The 16938-nt window shown below is 36.9% G+C and overlaps 1 protein-coding gene across 11 annotated transcripts in view; it reads left to right on the forward strand.

The window, feature by feature from the left end:
• Positions 1 to 16938, forward strand: part of MCTP1 (multiple C2 and transmembrane domain containing 1) — a 596961-nt gene that overhangs the window by 386922 nt on the left and 193101 nt on the right. For all 11 annotated transcript variants that reach the window (XM_014344845.4, XM_034959770.3, XM_034959771.3 and 8 more), the window contains one exon: positions 2881 to 3011. In XM_014344845.4, coding sequence (XP_014200331.2) covers positions 2881 to 3011 — 131 coding nt within the window. The remainder of the gene's footprint in view (positions 1 to 2880; positions 3012 to 16938) is intronic.

Consider the following 16938-nt stretch of genomic DNA (forward strand, 5'->3'; position numbering starts at 1 on the left):
GCCCAGCTAATTTTTGTATTTTTAGTAGAGACGTGGTTTTACCATGTTAGCCAGGATGGTCTCGATCTCCTGACCTCATGATCCACCCACTTTGGCCTCCCAAGAGTGTAGCTTTTAACATTATTACAACTAGTGCTAATATCAGTATTATAAATAGCATTATTTTACATGCCATAAAAATCTTCGTACATTACTCTTATACACTTTATCCAACCTGACTTGTACCAATGCAAATAGCAAATTTTAAAATTTATTAGAACAAGTTACTTTGTCTCTCCATATCTTAGTTTTCCCATCTGTAAAAATGAGAGTTAAAATAATGCCTACCTAACAAAGTTACTAAGATTAAATGAATATATGTTACACATTTAAAGGGCTTAGAATACTGCCTTGTCCGTAATCACTCAGCAAACGAAAATAGCAGAAGAGGAAGAGTAACAACAGTAGTAAGAAGTATATCGTATAGTATCAATTATATTAGTAGTAATAATGTATTAAACAATAATATTAGTAATATAAGTAATAATGAATAAGGGTCTAGTAGTCATAACTATATTTTTGGCACATGTCTTATGTATTAGTTCATTCTCACACTTCTATAAAGAACTACCTGAGACTGGGTAACTTATGAAGAAAAGAGGTTTAACTGACTCCCAGTTCTGCAAGCTGTACAGGAAGCATGGCTGGGAGGCCTCAGGAAACTTACAATCATGGCAGAAGGCAAAGTGGAATCAAGCATGTCTTTCTATGGCAGAGCAAGAGAGAGTGAAAAGGGAAGTGCCACACACTTTTAAACAACCAGATGTTGTGAGAACGCATTCACTATCATAAGAACAGCAAGGGGGATGTCCGCCCCCATGATTCAATCATCTCCCACTAGGCCCCTCCTCCAACATGTGGGGAGTACAATATGACATGAGATTTCGGTGGATACACAGAGCCAAACCATATCATCTTATCTCTGTTGTAATGAACTATGTCCTCTTTATTGGTCAGTTTTTACAGCGGTTATTCATAGCTTAGGACAACTGATCATATCCGTCTTGTATTAAAGATCACATTCCATTCCAATGGGCATTTACTCACCTTAGTGTCATAATTTCTACAGATTTTTGATAAACAGCCTGCTTAGGTCCCTTCCAGCCCAGGAAGTTTTCACTAGTACTTAAGGTAGTTAAAAATATCAGAGAGCCCATCATTAGCAGGCAGTGAGTATTGCTAGCAGGCTGATTGGAGTGTCCACATAGAAAGGGAAGGCATTATTTCTGACCTGAAGGAAATCATATAGGGAAGGCAATCCTAAAAAAGAAAACTGAAAATTTAGTCTGTTTAAGGCCAGATAAGTAAAGACAGACCACACCCCAAAATACCATAGAAGTTCATCTGAGCCTGATTATAAGACATTTAAATTATCATAGCCTTCATTCAGTGCCATTTTTTTTTCTGCCATGGGGCTTAATAACATATATTAAAGTAGCTACTGATTCCAAAAATAGGTACCTATGACCACTTCTATCTTCTCCTTTCTTAGTTAGCACCATTTCCGTGTTCTAGTAGGCTAAAAACATTACTTATTTTTATAGTTCTGCTCTTTAGGTATGAAATATGAAACCCAGCAATGGACATGTGTCTCTCTTTGCTCTTTCTTTCCTTGATCTATCGCTGATTAATTTCAGATTATGAACTTTAAAAATTGTGATTCATTTGCATTACCTTTGCATATAACATACTTCATTGCTTTCAAACTTTACATCTGAAGATCTGTCTGCCATACATTAAAAAGAGAAAAGGCCACTGCATGCCTTCCTGCTAAAAAGAAAGAACAAGGAAACAAATATAAATGTTGTTTAACCCAATGGTGAATGGAATTTTAAAATTCCATTCCTACCAATATAGGTTACTTTGTTCATTGATTCTACCATACAAGATGACTTATCTGAATACTTGAAGTTACAGAATTACATTTCAGATATCTTTCTTGTATATGCAGCACAAAGAGTATATCCACATATGTGTATATATACATACATACATATATGTATGCACATATATGTATATATACATATATGTATGCACACATACATATATGTATACATGAATATACATATGTATATACTCATATATATATACATGTATACATACATATATACTCATATATTCATTTATTATTTCACAGACATTTTTGGCATATGGTTTTCGGGGAAGAGTCCCGAAGCTTTAATCAAAGACTTTGAGTTAATGTCTAGATGCTAAAACATACTGACCGTAGGTGTGTCACTTAAACTCTAGGTCTCAGCTTATCCATCTATAACATGAGATACTACATCAGTGCTATAAGTCTAAGATAAAAGTTTGCCTGACTATCCAAAAGCTACTTGCTTTTTTCTCCTGCTCTCACAGAAATTCATTGTCTGTTTTTCATGTACTCGAGTCAGGATTCCAATGTGTATGGCAAGTAAGAAAAAAACAAACTCTGAAAATCCTCATTCTCCTTTATTTTGAGATGACTGACTGGCTATGAGTTATATCTTAATGCATTAACTATGATTATGTAAAATATTGCTAGTATCCGAGTGAGCTATTTCTTTCATAGATTATTACCTCTTCTATATAATTTATATATCTTATCTGTTATTTAAAATAATCAAAGGATGTCTTGTGATTTTCAGGACACATCCATTGAGGTCCATTCATGTACTATTCAGTAAAGATGCTGGAGATCTAATGAGTCATTTCCATTATTTCTGTAATATTTTTTTCAAATAGCACACAGCATGCTTTTCTAGATACTATAGTACCAAAAGTTTGATTTAGTGTCTCAGGTTGAAGTTTTTTTTAAAAAGCTGCTAGCAATATGACAATAATGATTTTTTTTTCCAGATTATGCCAAAAACATTGAATCCTCAGTGGAGGGAACAATTTGATTTTCACCTTTATGAAGAAAGAGGAGGAATCATTGATATCACTGCATGGGACAAAGATGCTGGGAAAAGGGATGATTTCATTGGCAGGTTTGTGCAATTTGTAATTTTTGGTTCACTCCTAGAGCATTTTTATTAAAAGAATATTTGCTGTAAGCCTGGTTATTGTAAATGATCTTTACTGTTTTGAAGAAAGGGACTTTACCATGGTAAGGCAATGCTTGGATGAACTGAAAAATAGATTCAAAAACTGACCAGTAGGTGGCGGTTTTGACCAGTTGATGGACACAGGCTATCTGAATTTGATATCCATGAATTTTCTCCAGATGTCAAAGTTATGGGAGTTGAGAAAGAGGAATTTCATCTGATATAAGATACATAAAGGAACAAAGACCATATTCATAGTCTGTAAAGTGATCTAAGATAATATTTATTTTCATAAAGCAGACTATCACCGTAAAATGCATTATTTTCTACAACACCCTACAAGGTAGAGAATGCTTGTAATCTCCTTGGAGTTCATAAACCTGTAAAGAGTTCCCAAGTATTAGTGTAGGAAGCATGTAAGTGAGGCAGATCCATGTTAATCTGATAACACAGTAAAGAAAGGAGTATTCTGAGGCTTACATGACATTTTTCCACAAAGTTAAGGTTATTTTGAGTGACTACTTGAATCATATGTTTTCTTAATTTAAAGCCTATGTTTATATTTTTTGATAGTTATATATGTGTCTTTGTAGCAAAACACATTGAAACCTGCCAATATTGAAATAAAGTGTGGTGTACTGAAGAATTTGTTAATTTTTTAAATTTAAAAAAAATTCTTTTCTCACTGTAGCTTACATGAAATTCCAAGTCTTTAAACATACAGCTTGAAGAAAATTTATACATACTAAGAGTAAAATAAATTATACTCCAGAAAAGTAAGAACAGGAATCCAATCCAACATATTTATCTCTTGATTTTTTTTATGATGCAGTTATATATATATCATTTTCTTCATAGGATTATATAGTGAGAGGTCAAAGATGAGCTTCAGGTAGGCTTTACTATTTTACTTGTAAAGTGAGCTTGGAAAACACCACCGTAATCTAATACTACATTACATTTCAAGCCTTTTTAAAGCACAGGCCTTTATTGCACATTTTTTCCCTTAATTAAAACACTATTTTCAGAGTTTTCCTAAAGTTTTATCTTGTTCTCTTTGGGATATACCACATCTGTTAATACATTAAATGCATTTCATTATAATTATATATCTAAGATTCTGTCTCCCTCAATAGGCTATGAGCTCTTTCGAGAAGGTGCTAAGTAGCTATTCCTCAAATGATTAGTTCATTTTCTTTGGTTATAATAATATTAGTTATATTTGGTGACCACAAGATAATCAGAATGATGGGCATGTGTAACTTGCTACCTCAACCTTATTTCTTTGTATTCAAACTTTCTTATCTTGGTAAAATAATGGAGATTATGCTGTAAATATTCTGGCTTCCTGTATTTCTAGGTATACATTACATTCCTTCATATCCCTTCTTCTCTCTATTTTTTTTTTTTTGTATAATGACAGATGTTCTTTTATATGTTTTTCCTTTGGTAAGAATTTTCCAATTTAAAAACTATGAAAATTTCTCAGGCCAATTGGGACTGATCATTTTCTTTTCCTCACTTAATAACCTTATGAGTTCTTCAAGGGCAGACATGGTTGACAGAAAGGTGGACCTAACTATCTCACTTCACTTTGTTTCTAAAGGTTTTTCATATTTTGGCTAATTTTTGAGAAAACAGTAACAAATTGCTGGGTAGAAGATCATAGGGATTGTTCTAGATATCTGTGGAAGCTTGAAAAAGAGAAGTCTATTTTCGGTCATATACCAAACTTAATTGCCTATGAAAGCAATTTAAGCCCAAAAGTTTTAAAGTGAAATGAGCACAGGTATAGACAAGACAGCTCTGGAGTAGTGGTTTATACTGGTTTACACAATGAAAGGAATGAGTGTTAGATTTTGAGATACTGAAAGATGGACCATAGAAACATGTTGCACACTCCTAAATTAGCAAGGTTGCCTTTTGCAGAAAAGGGAAATAACTAGGATGCATCATCATTTCAAATCTTTTTGATATCCAGATGGCACTGAAAACTCCAGGTCTCTAACTTGACGCTCGTTAAATTGCTCTTTAAAAGCATCCTGCCGCTGAAAAGCAACATGTTATTATACCTAAGTATCAGGCAAGTTGTGTTTCTTTATTTATTTGAAGCTTGCATGGAAACAGTGGAGATAATACAGATTATAATAGAATTACTTAATTCCTAGAATACTTTCAAAGACAATTGACTTACTTTCCAATTAAATTTGAGTATTCAGGGTGAAGTAACAGTAATAAAACTGTCATCATAATCATCTGTCCTCTTTTGCAAGCTCTCACTGCAACATTCTGTGTCTGTTAATTTTGAAAGTAGAGACTATTCTAGGAATTTGCTGGAGGCTTGTGAGTAAATTTAAAGTTGGCCATGGAGGGTAATACTATTCCTTCAATGGCTAGTAACATTTTTTAAGGGTACTGTCTAAACTGAGTCCCAAATTTGAGAACATTTGTATGGATTACATTATCTATATAGACTAGTTTATTATGCTATGGTTTATAATTGTCTATTTTACTTTCCATTTTTGGTCATATATAATGATTTTTTAAAATATATTTTGTAAATGCAAACTCAATAACAGAGTTTGTTTGTTTCATTATATTTAATAAAAATAAGACTGGCTATGAATGAAAGAGCCACTTGCAAATCTGGAGTGTCAAAGAGTTAAAACTATTTTAGTACTGAACATTACCCACTTCCATGCTTGTTTTTGTTTTTGAGACAGGGTCTTAATCTGTCGCCCAGGCTGGAGTGCAGTGGTGCGACCTCGGCTCACTGCAACCTCCACCTCCTGGGCTCAAGCGATCCTCCCACCTCAGCCTCCTGAGTAGCTGGGACCACAAGCATGCACCACCATGCCCGGCTAATTTTTGTATTTTTGGTAGAGGCAGCGTTTTGCCATGCTGCCAAGGCTGTTCTTGAAGACCTGAGCTCAAGCAATCCACCATCCTCGGCCTCCCAAAGTGCTGGGATTAACAGGTGTGAGCCACTGCGCCCAGCCCCCACTTCCATTCTTACTTGAACTAATATAGTCAGGCATTTGCCCCCAACAATCCACCAAAACTACTCCTGTCAATGTCCCCCAAGCCCACCACATTGTTCAATTCAATGACCAGTTTTCAACCTTTGTCTAACCTGACCCAGCAGCAGTACTGGATTTAGCTGACCCCTTCCTTACCTTAAAACACATTTTTCACTTGCCTTCCAGGACACCGCATGCTTCTTGTTTTTTTCTTACCTCACTGCATGCTCTTTCTTGTCTCCTTTGCAGGTTTTTCCTCATCCCCTCATGTTGTAGTTCTGGAAAGCCTTGGAGCTCACTCTTTGGGCATCTTCTTCATCTATACTGGCTCCCATGGTGACTTCATTCATTCACAAGAGTCCAGCTCCACTCCATAACTCTTCTCTGCATTCCAGATTCCTATATTGCACTGCCTACTTGATATCACTATTTGAAAGTCTAATAGATTTCTCCAATTTAGAATGTGCAAAGCTAAACTTCTAACCTTCAGTCCCACACATCTGCTCCTCCTTCAGCCTTCTCGTTTGTTGCTAACACCAAAAATCGTGGAACCATGTTTGATTCCTTTCTTTCTCTCACTCTCATCAAATCAATCAGCAACCTGATAATTTTTCTTCAAAACATATTGAGGATTCTCGACCACTCATCATCTCTATCATTATCATTGTGGTCAAAGCCACCATCAGCTTTCATATGGACAATAGCAACAGCCTCCTGTTCTTCCTTCCACACCTCCCCTCCCATAACAGTCTGTTTCCAATTAGCAGCCAGAGTAATATTTTTAAAACAAAAATAAAGTAACTTAACTCCTCTGTTCCAAATCCTTTAATTGTTTTGCATCATAATCTAGGGACAGCCACAGTCCCTTCAGTGGCCTATAAGACTTTGCGCAATCTGGCCTTGTTGCTTGTCTACTATGAACTTCTGCTATTCTGCCTATCCCCGTCCTTCATTCACTTTCAGCCAGCTGGCCTCTTTGCTGTTCCTCAAGGCATACCAGACACACTCTCACCTCAGGACCTTTCCCTCTATCTAACTTTCTTCAGGGATCCACTCACCTGCCTTGCTTCTTCGTCTTCTTTAGATCTGTGCACCAATGTCTCATCAGGGAGGCGTCCATACCAAGCCTATTTAAAATTAAACCTGCTTTTCTTGGCATTCCATTCCTCTTTTCTGCTCTGTTTTTCTCCATTAAAGCAACCACCATATGGCAAACTATGCATCTCATTTATGTTATCATTTATTTTCCCTCATTAGAATGTAAGCTCCACGAGGGCAGGGATTTTTTGAGTGTTTTGTTCACTGCAACATACTCCATACCTAAATAAGTATCTGGCACCAAGCACTCAGTAAATATTTCCTGGGTTTGAATATAAATCCCTGAAGCTTGATTTAACACTGGAAATTATGGCTCTTTGTCAGACAAATGCTGATCTGACACCAGGCATTAATGGAAAGGCAATTAGAACAACATGACTTAGTTGAAGGTAAGAAAGTTTCAGTGTAACTGTGGAAAGATAATTGAATATAATGCAAAAGAGAAGAATGAATTAGTTAAAGTATAAAAGTGTCTGAATAATCTTTATACTTCAGTAATAATAAATGGCCATATTTGGGGGAAAAGTAGGCTATACATTTACCAAGACACTTACTATAACTTTTCATCATCATGATATCTACGGAGCTGTCTGGTTGTAAAACTTTACACAAAAGTAAATTTACCATAAATGGAAAGAAACAATAATAATAATGCTTTACAACCTGCAGGGCCCTATTATACACATTAGCTTTACACTCTGGGGTAGCAGGGATGGTTCATATTATACCAATTTTGCAGATGCAAATAGTGAGGCTGAGGGCAGTTAAGAGGTTGCTCAGCCAGTGGGGTGATTGATCTGAGGCTCAAATCCAGATCAATCTAAAGTCCATGCTTATTTCATCACACTCTTGTATTCAGCATGTTGTCCTGGAGCCATGGAGTGCTCAGTAAAATGCCAAGTACTCGGTAAACTAACTTAGGTGATGCACACCATATTGCAAGTTTGAACAACAAATTTTACCTGTCACTGAACTACAGATTTCAAGTGAAGGTGAAATAATGTTAATCTGCATGTAATTATTTAACTTTCTGATCACCTGCATTTTGGCAGGCAAGACGGACTGCCCCCTTTACGATAATCAGCTAATAAATCCCATGATTGTTACACTTTTATGCAGAGCAGTAATCTGAACAAATTGGCTGCTGACAGCTGCGGTAAATTGCCAAGAATGAGTGCTGTCAGGGAACAAGTTGCTTTTATGAATGTGCAGAATAAGTAAATCCTGTGTCATGCAATTTTATTCAGTTGGAGTTATTTGCAATCCAATATAGCAAGATTTACAGCATTATTTATTAGTGTGCAAAATGCTTGTTTATCTTTAAAGTGGCGTTGATTTGGGGTACATATATTTTAGGTTGGTGAATTGCTACTGACTTCGTTGCATTGTTCTCAGGGCCTAGGCATTTGGTGCTACCCATGACAACTAAATGCTACCAATGTACGCTTGAGTCAAGGGCTTAATTTTAACGAAATTCTTATTAATGGTATATGATAAGAAAAATATATTCTGAATTGGTAAGTTCTGGTTGAAGAACAAATGCTTTCAAAATCTACAGCCATAAAAATACATCTATGGCTCTCTCTAATGCTGAGGAGAAGAGAATGTGAACTGTTTAGATGAACACAAATGTGTGTTCAAGTTTCGTGTGGCAAATGAGGAAAATAGCCTTTGACTTTGGATAAAAACCAAACTAATGTTTTCTTAATGTTGAAAGTCAATGCATTTGAGCATTTGACACTCCATAGATTCTGATTTGGAATGTTTTTTATCTGTGACACCAAAACTACAATGCTTCCTTTACTTTCTACATAAATAAGAGCAGGAGAAATCCTACTGCATTATTAATCTGAAAGCACAAGGACAGCTAGTCAGAAAATTCTAAACTGAAGAGAGTTTTAAAAAAATCATTGTATTTTACTATTTTTTTTTACTAATGATTGAGTGAAATAGTTCATTAGGGAGATAGGCAATATTTAAATAAAGAATGGAGTTTGTCATTGATTTTCGTCTTGGTTTTTCATAAACTCAACCTAAACAAAATATATTAGGATTTTAATCCCTTTTCTTTCATGAGTTACTATTTGTTCTTCTGAAGATTTTCTCAGAAAGGCTGTACTCATTGTAATATTTTTTAAATAATTGGCAAAGTTCTCAAAGACAGTTACCATACACTGCTGTATGTATAGTGTGTAGTTTACCTTCAAGTCAATGAATAGGGAATTATAGAAGTTTGCAGAAGTATACCCAGGTAAAGCAATCTCCCCAGAGAGAGTTGAACAGTGACAACTTCTAACAACAGAAAGGCAATAACAGCATTTAGCATTTTGTGATGTCAGAGATAGAGTAAAAACTTCTGCATAGTCATGGAACTTGAAAACACTTCAGCAGCTACATATTGAATCTTTTTAATGCAAACATTTCAAAGAGTCATATATTATATTAATTTATAATATAAGATGTTATATTATGCAAATGTAAAGTAGTTCTCATATATTAAGAAATCTCAAAAAGCTTCATACATGTATTATTCAATTTGCTAAAAATTATGTAAAATTGTGCTTTTTAAAATTCCCCTCTCATAGAGGCATGTCTTCCCATTCTGAGTGTTTTATGTTTCAATGTTCTGCCAATCATGATGGCTTCAAAATCTCATTAGTTAGTACTTTAAGGCATAATATATACTTAGAAGTATATATTAAAGAGAGCAGATATAAATTTCCTCTTGATAATTTTGGATTGTTTTGGCAGATCTCTTGCCGGATCTGATTCTAGTACCACTGCTTTGTGAGCTATAACGTGGCTGACATAGAGCTCAAGTAGGGTAGAAGTGTCGGCTCGGCAGATTCTTGTTTATCATTGCTGTTCACTTGTGCTTGTTCAATTAGTGTTATCTTCTATCCACAGTTCCTTTGGTGGGATCTTTTAAAGCCAATCGTCCATTTTGTGAGGATTCGTTTAGTTAAAAATTAGATTATATAATCTCTAAATCCACTTAATAGGGCATGTATGAACTGCAATTCAGGAAAGGCGAGTGAGCCCCAAAGGGTGCCACTGTTGACCCCTTCATGTTAGCCATGAAGCTCCTATGCCTCCCTCAAAATACTTGAGGCCTATGTGATGTATGAGCCACCTGTGTTCATGTATTAGAGACTGATGAGGCTTCATTTCTGTCTTATTTTTACGTTAAAAAATAATTGCAAACAGTTCTAACATGTACTTTCTATACCCCACGGGACTCATACGAACACACCCAGGGTGCTAATCACAAGACTGTTTCATCTGGAAAGGAATGTTATGGGTCACTGGTTCAGAGACAGCAGATGGAAAGGCAGGGGAGAAAAACGGTGATCAGAACACTGAGATTTTTCTCCTTGAACTTTTAGAGGATAACATCACCCCATAAAGATGATGAATATTCCTTTCACATGATTAAATAGTTCAAATGTATATAGTTTTTTTTTTTTAATGCAGAGAACTTCAAGCTCTGATATGGAAGTCAGGAAACATAGTTCAAGTTCTTGCCATCACTTAATTTTTCTAAGTCTTATTTTTCTCACTCTCTGAGGTACCATCCCAGACAGTGGGAGTGAGAGAGAAAGAGCATGAGTCAGGGAATACTAGGAAGCATTTGTAGAATGAGGGAAAGTAACTCTAAAATTGATTTGGTTTGTCTCTGTGTCCCCACCCAAATCTCATCTTGAACTGTAGTTCCCATAATTTCCATTGTGTGGGAGGGACCTGGGTGGAAGGTAATTGAATCATGGGGTGGGTCTTTCCCATGGTGTGCTTGTGATAGTGAATTAGACTCATGAGATCTGATGGTTTTATAAAGGGGAGTTCCCCCGAACATGCCCTCTTGCCTGCCACCTTAGAAGGCATAACTTTGCTCCTCATTCGCCTTCTGCCATGATTGTGAGGCCTCCCCAGCCGTGTGGAACTGTGAGTCAATTAAACCTGTTTCCTTTATAAATTACCCAGTGTTGGGTATGTCTGTATTAGCAGCGTCAGAACAGACTAATACAAAAATCTGTTTTAGATTTGAGTCTGTTCTTGTTATTCTGTTGATTCATTAATTGATTAGTTGAATTTGATGCAGATCACTTGAATTTTCAAATATCAAATTGAGGCAAATGTGATAGTATAACTAGATAATACATTTGCATAGCACTTTCAAGTTTTCAAAGTACTTTTTCATCCATGATTCCTGTGTTCTTACAATTCTCTGCAAAGAGAAGGCATTTTTTTTTAATTTCCATTCAATAAATGAGGAAAGCTGAAGTACAAAGACTTTAAGTGACTTTCTTAATATCACAATACTAATGAATAATCAGGATTTATTAAAATTTCTGTTTTCTGAACCCCCAGCCATGGACTCTGATGCCAAATAACTTTCTTCAAAGTAACACAGAATCTGTGCTCATTCTGAAGTAAGGATCTGAGAAACCTGAAGGTTTAGAAGGGGCTGAATCTCCAAATCTAAAAGGACCTGAGACATAAGCACTAAATAAATAGTTAATGAATGAATGAATTAATGAGTGAGTGAAATGAGTATTGGGGAGAAGTCAAACCACTTTCTAGGAGACAATGCAGAAGTGGTAGAATGAGCACATTACACACTAGCGCTGGCTCTGCCACTGTCAAGCATTGTCACCAAGGATAAATTATTGAGCCTCCATTTCCTTGTCCATAGTACTTTAATACTTACAGTACACCAGCTATGTTCCAGTTGGTGTGCCACGTGCTGAGAATAAGATATTGTTCCTGCCCTTGAGGCATTTCAGGATATTGAGAAAGACAGCTGCAAGTTATTTCAATGAGAATTGGTAAAAATTAGCCATGCAAAAATGAGATACATCATCTCAGGCTGAGGGCATGCCTTGTCCAAACATAAAGAAACAGGTGCGTTCTAGCATGGATGTTGGGAGGATTATAAGGCTTCTGGAATGATAAGTTGTAAGTGAGAATGCATCAGCAAGTGACACATAAGCTGATGGTAAGTCCTGGAGGGTACTGTTGATTAGCTAAGGATATCTCGTAAATAGTGCAAAGCCAGGGAGGGACATGGTCAAGTTTGTGTTGTAGACATCCATACAGAGAGGGTTGGACTGTAGCAATGGTTTTTGCCTTAAGCCAGTTTCTCAAGAAAAATGGAGCACGAGGCAATGATTGAGTGCTGGTGCTTTATTAGGAGGTACCATCCCAGACAGTGAGAGTGAGAAGGAAAGAACATGAGGCAGGGAATACTAGGAAGAAATGCAAGGAAATATATTCATGGGTTGGTCACTGTTTCTGGTATTTCAGAGATATAGCTGGTTGCTTAGCAGGTGCATCCATATGGCCACATGTGCCAGGCCATATGGAGAATTATGTTTTGTAACAGTTTGTGAAAGGGAAGAGGTGTGGGACATTGTCTTCCCATCTCCTATTACATTGATCACAGTTCACCCTACAAGGAGATAACTTCTGCGTTGTTTCATGCAGCTTCCTTGGCAGTTGATCTGGGAGCCAGATACAATCTTCACAGTGTGGCTTCCTATCGAAGTGCAGAAGTGGCTTTAGAAGCCAGAAACTCAAAAGTATATGGCGGCTAGGCCTGGATGCACCTTGGCAGAAATGGGGAGTGCCTAGCTCATTTGGGACAGTGAAAGATCAGCCAGCCCTAGGTGGGAGACTCATGAGGACCCAAGCACAGTCAGTTGGTCATGGGTTTGGGATGAAGAGCAGCCCTTTGGGGAGGCATAGCCAAAGGAGCAGCTGAGGCAAAGCGAACAGCTGAGGACTCAGGAGACCATGGCTCCAGGAGAGCCTAGGGAGCTATATAAGCTGTGTCAGGTAAGTTTTCAAACCACACATATAGAACCATCAGTATAAAACAGATGTCAGGAGAGCTGCTCTGTGAACCAAAGAGGATAGTCAGTCTATATCCCTTTTTCTCACACTGCCACCCATAGTGGCACACCCTACTGCTCTTTGCAATACAATTTGAAATCAGATGAGATGAGATGCCTTCTTACACCAACATTCAAGTTTTTTTAGCAATACATCTGAGGAATACTATTTCATTGCCTGTAAGATAATTTTGTTCTCTTAGCTTTTTGATTTGTGGAATTGCAAAGAAAGGAAGATGCAGCAAATGTAAACATACAGTTACAACAAATTGTGGAATTTGAGGGTTTGAGAATTTAAAGTTCATCTGCAGATGAGAAAACTGAAATCCAAGAGGATAAGTTATCTTGAAAGAGGTCACATGACTAATTAATGTAAGACTGAGGTCTAGAACCAAGGGAATCTGACTCCCAAACCCGGGACTTTTCTCTGTGTATGTATCTGTGAACATATTTTTGGAATTCATAAATTTGTTTTGATGCTTTTTAAATTTTGCGTTTTTATCTTGGTAACAATATAAAACCATTACTGTATACCTATCCTGAACCACCTGGATGACCACTTCTTACTTCTATATTCAAACAGTAGTGAAACCTCCCTTTGTTCAGGACATAACAGTACAGGTGAGCCAAATATAGAAGAATCTACCCCATAGCAATTAGTACTGTATTCACATTGCACTAGACTATGTTGGAAGAGTTCCATCCTTGAACATATTTGTTCAAAAGTTATGAGGGGGTAGCAAATGCTTTTTCCTCAGCCAACTCCAGCAACAATATGATTTGATACCCATCAGTAAAGCTTTAAGTTTATCCTCAAGCCAACAAGAAAACTTTGCTTAGTTACAGGTGACACTTCATTTAAAATGGCATCTTACTCTCGAGTAGAATATTTAGATAAATAAGAGATCCAAATAACCTTAACTAGCACAAAGAACCTTGAAGTCATTAAATACTCTCTTGGCTGATATATTTACGAAAATGAGCATTCTCTACATTGGAATTATTAAAGTCAAAATTCTGAAACACTGAATATAGCACAGGACCTGAGATAAACTATTTCTATGAGTACACCCAATACTGAAATTTTAGTTGTTACAGAAAAGCATAATATTCCCTATACATTTATATTGTTAATTTAAATTTATTAGTTTCATAGTTTAAAAATTCAATGTATAAATTTTTCTTAATCATCTTATAAGAACAATAACTTACAGCCTTCTTCTCTGGTTTATATATATTTTTAAAGCATAAAAATAACATATTTTCATACTTGGAAACTGAGATAATTCTTTCTGTTAAAAATAAGTCCAGGCACAAAGAGGGGAACAATACTGGGGCCTCCTTGAGGGCAGAGTTTGGGAGGAGGGAGAAGATCAGTAAAAGTAACTATTGAGTACTAGGCTTAGCACCTGGGTTACAAAATAATCTGTACAAGACCCTGTGACAGGAGAGTTTATGTATATTACAAACCTGCACCTGTGCCCACCAAAACCTAAAATAAAAGTTTGGGGGAAAAAGTCGGCTGGGTGCAGTGGCTCATGCCTGTAATCCCAGCACTTTGGGATGCCAAGGTGGGCGGATCATTTGAGGTCAGGAGTTTGAGACTAGCGTGGTCCACATGGTGAAACCCTATCTCTACTAAAAATACGGAAAAAAAAAATCCACTGAGCAGGGTGGTGGGCACCTGTAATCCCAGTTATTTGGGAGGCTGAGGCACGAGAATTGCTTGAACCCAGGAGACAGAGGTTACAGTGAGTTGAGATCGTGCCACTGCACTCCAGCCTGGGCGACAGTATGAGACTCTGTCTCAAAAAGTCCAGGGCTGGGTGTGGTGGCTTGTTCAGCACTTTAGAATGCTGAGCCAGGTGGATTGCTTGAGCCCAGGAGTTCAAGAGCAGCCTGGGCAACATGACAAAACCCCATCTCTACAAAAAATACAAAAAAAAAAAAAAAAAAAATTAGCCAGGCCTGGTGGCACGCACCTGTAGTCCCAGCTACCTGGAGGCTGAAGTGGGAAGAATCACCCAAGCTTGTGAGGTCAATGCTGCAGTGAGCCATGATCATGATCGCACTCCAGCCTAGGCAACAGAGTAAGACCTGGTCTCGAAAAAATTAAAATTAAAAAAAAAAAGCCCAGATATTACCCAGTTTGAGAAGCACTGCTAACAGTGCTTCTTCCTGGGATGCATGGTTACTTAAAGATAGAGTGGTGGAGAAAAGCCTAGATCCTGGATTCCAGAGTCCCAGGTTCAGGTGGGCTCCGCTAATAACTAACTGTATGTCTCCCCTCCGTCATGTACCCTCCCTGGCCCTCAGTTTTCTCATTGGTAAATTAAGAAGACTGCAAGAATCACAAATCCTTCTGCCTACTAGAGCAAGGTAGTGTAATTAAGTGAAATAGGCCAGTATGGGGAAGAGTAACTAATTCAGAGGACATTTACCCTGTATTTAAAAATATTTATATTCAAAACTTTTTTAGCACAAGCAAAACAACAAATCTGTGAATCAGATTCCATCTGAAAATTGCCAGCTTGCAAAGCCTAATTTATATAATCTTGAGAGCAGTTTCCCCACCTGTAAAGCATTAAATGCAATGACTAATATAAATTAAGAGAAACCAGCATCTATATGATCAGTACAAAGTGGTAATGGGCATAGAAGAAAATCCTTCAGAAGACATCAATGCGTTTTAGTGCTGCAGCATTATATAAAAAAGGAAGGGACCAGGAAATGCATGATCAAAGTGAGTGGGAAAAAAAAGAAAAAACAAAGTGAGTGAAAGACTTTTCTTGGTTCCAACTGTATCCAACCAAAAATATTGTCTGAATTACAGTCTCTCATCAATTCTCTAGTATTATACTCCCTATCCAAGCCAGAGTTATTTGCTTTCAACAAACTATGGGCCCAGCAGTGTGTCAGGTGCTGGAAAGATCTCTAAAGATAATACCTTTTTTTTCATTAGAGAATATGTTTGAATGGTTGTTTTCCACTGTGAAAATTTTTAACCTCAGTTTGTTCCAGGTATTATTGATAAGAACTTAATTCCAATTAAAATTAAAATATGAGATAAGGGATGTGATATGTGTTTTCACCCTTCAGAGTTTGAGGAGACAGCATGAGAGTACCTTGGAATGCAGTTATTTGACATACATTCTAACTTCAGGAAGATGTTTTCCAGACTTGTACAGACTCTAATCTCTCCATTTCTCAGTACTTAGCATTTAGTACACACGGACTTTCTGCTACTGACCAGGGCATTGCTTATTGTTTTCCTTTCTTACATCAATATTCCTCTTCCTCCCATTCGTGTCTAGCCCCAGACATCCCTCATATTAACCAGTAGGCAAAAATAAAAGGCCTATTGAAATATTGGACTTCAGTTCAATATCTGCAATCACTCTTGCTAAAGAGATGTTTGAACTCAACTACAAGCTTTGAAACACTGTCCATAGGAGTTTAGTTTAAAAGCAAAACCGTAAATACCAAATAGAGTGAGGAATAAGAAAGAGCAAGAATTTAATCTGTCTCTGACCACACAGTTTATGGTAGGTTACCACAATTATTCTTATAATTGGCTATTTCCTATTTTAAATGCCTTTCACTCATGCCTGCCACCTTTCTCTCCATTTATTAGCCTTGTGGTCACCATATTACCTTTCTCTTCAAAATCAATTGACATTTTTATGAAAAGCGTTTTCAGGGTATTAGCTCTGAGAGAGTGGCATACAGAGCAGGCACTGCCACGTTAGAAATCCCCTCTTAGCACAACTCAGGTGCCAACACTTGAGCTATTATGTTTTCAGGAAATTTATATGTTTTTATTTCAGTTTATACAGAGTACTATGAATATATTGGCATGGT

The sequence above is a fragment of the Pan paniscus genome, chromosome 4 (assembly GCF_029289425.2).
Source record: "Pan paniscus chromosome 4, NHGRI_mPanPan1-v2.0_pri, whole genome shotgun sequence".
In the NCBI taxonomy this organism is placed as follows: Eukaryota; Metazoa; Chordata; class Mammalia; order Primates; family Hominidae; genus Pan; species Pan paniscus.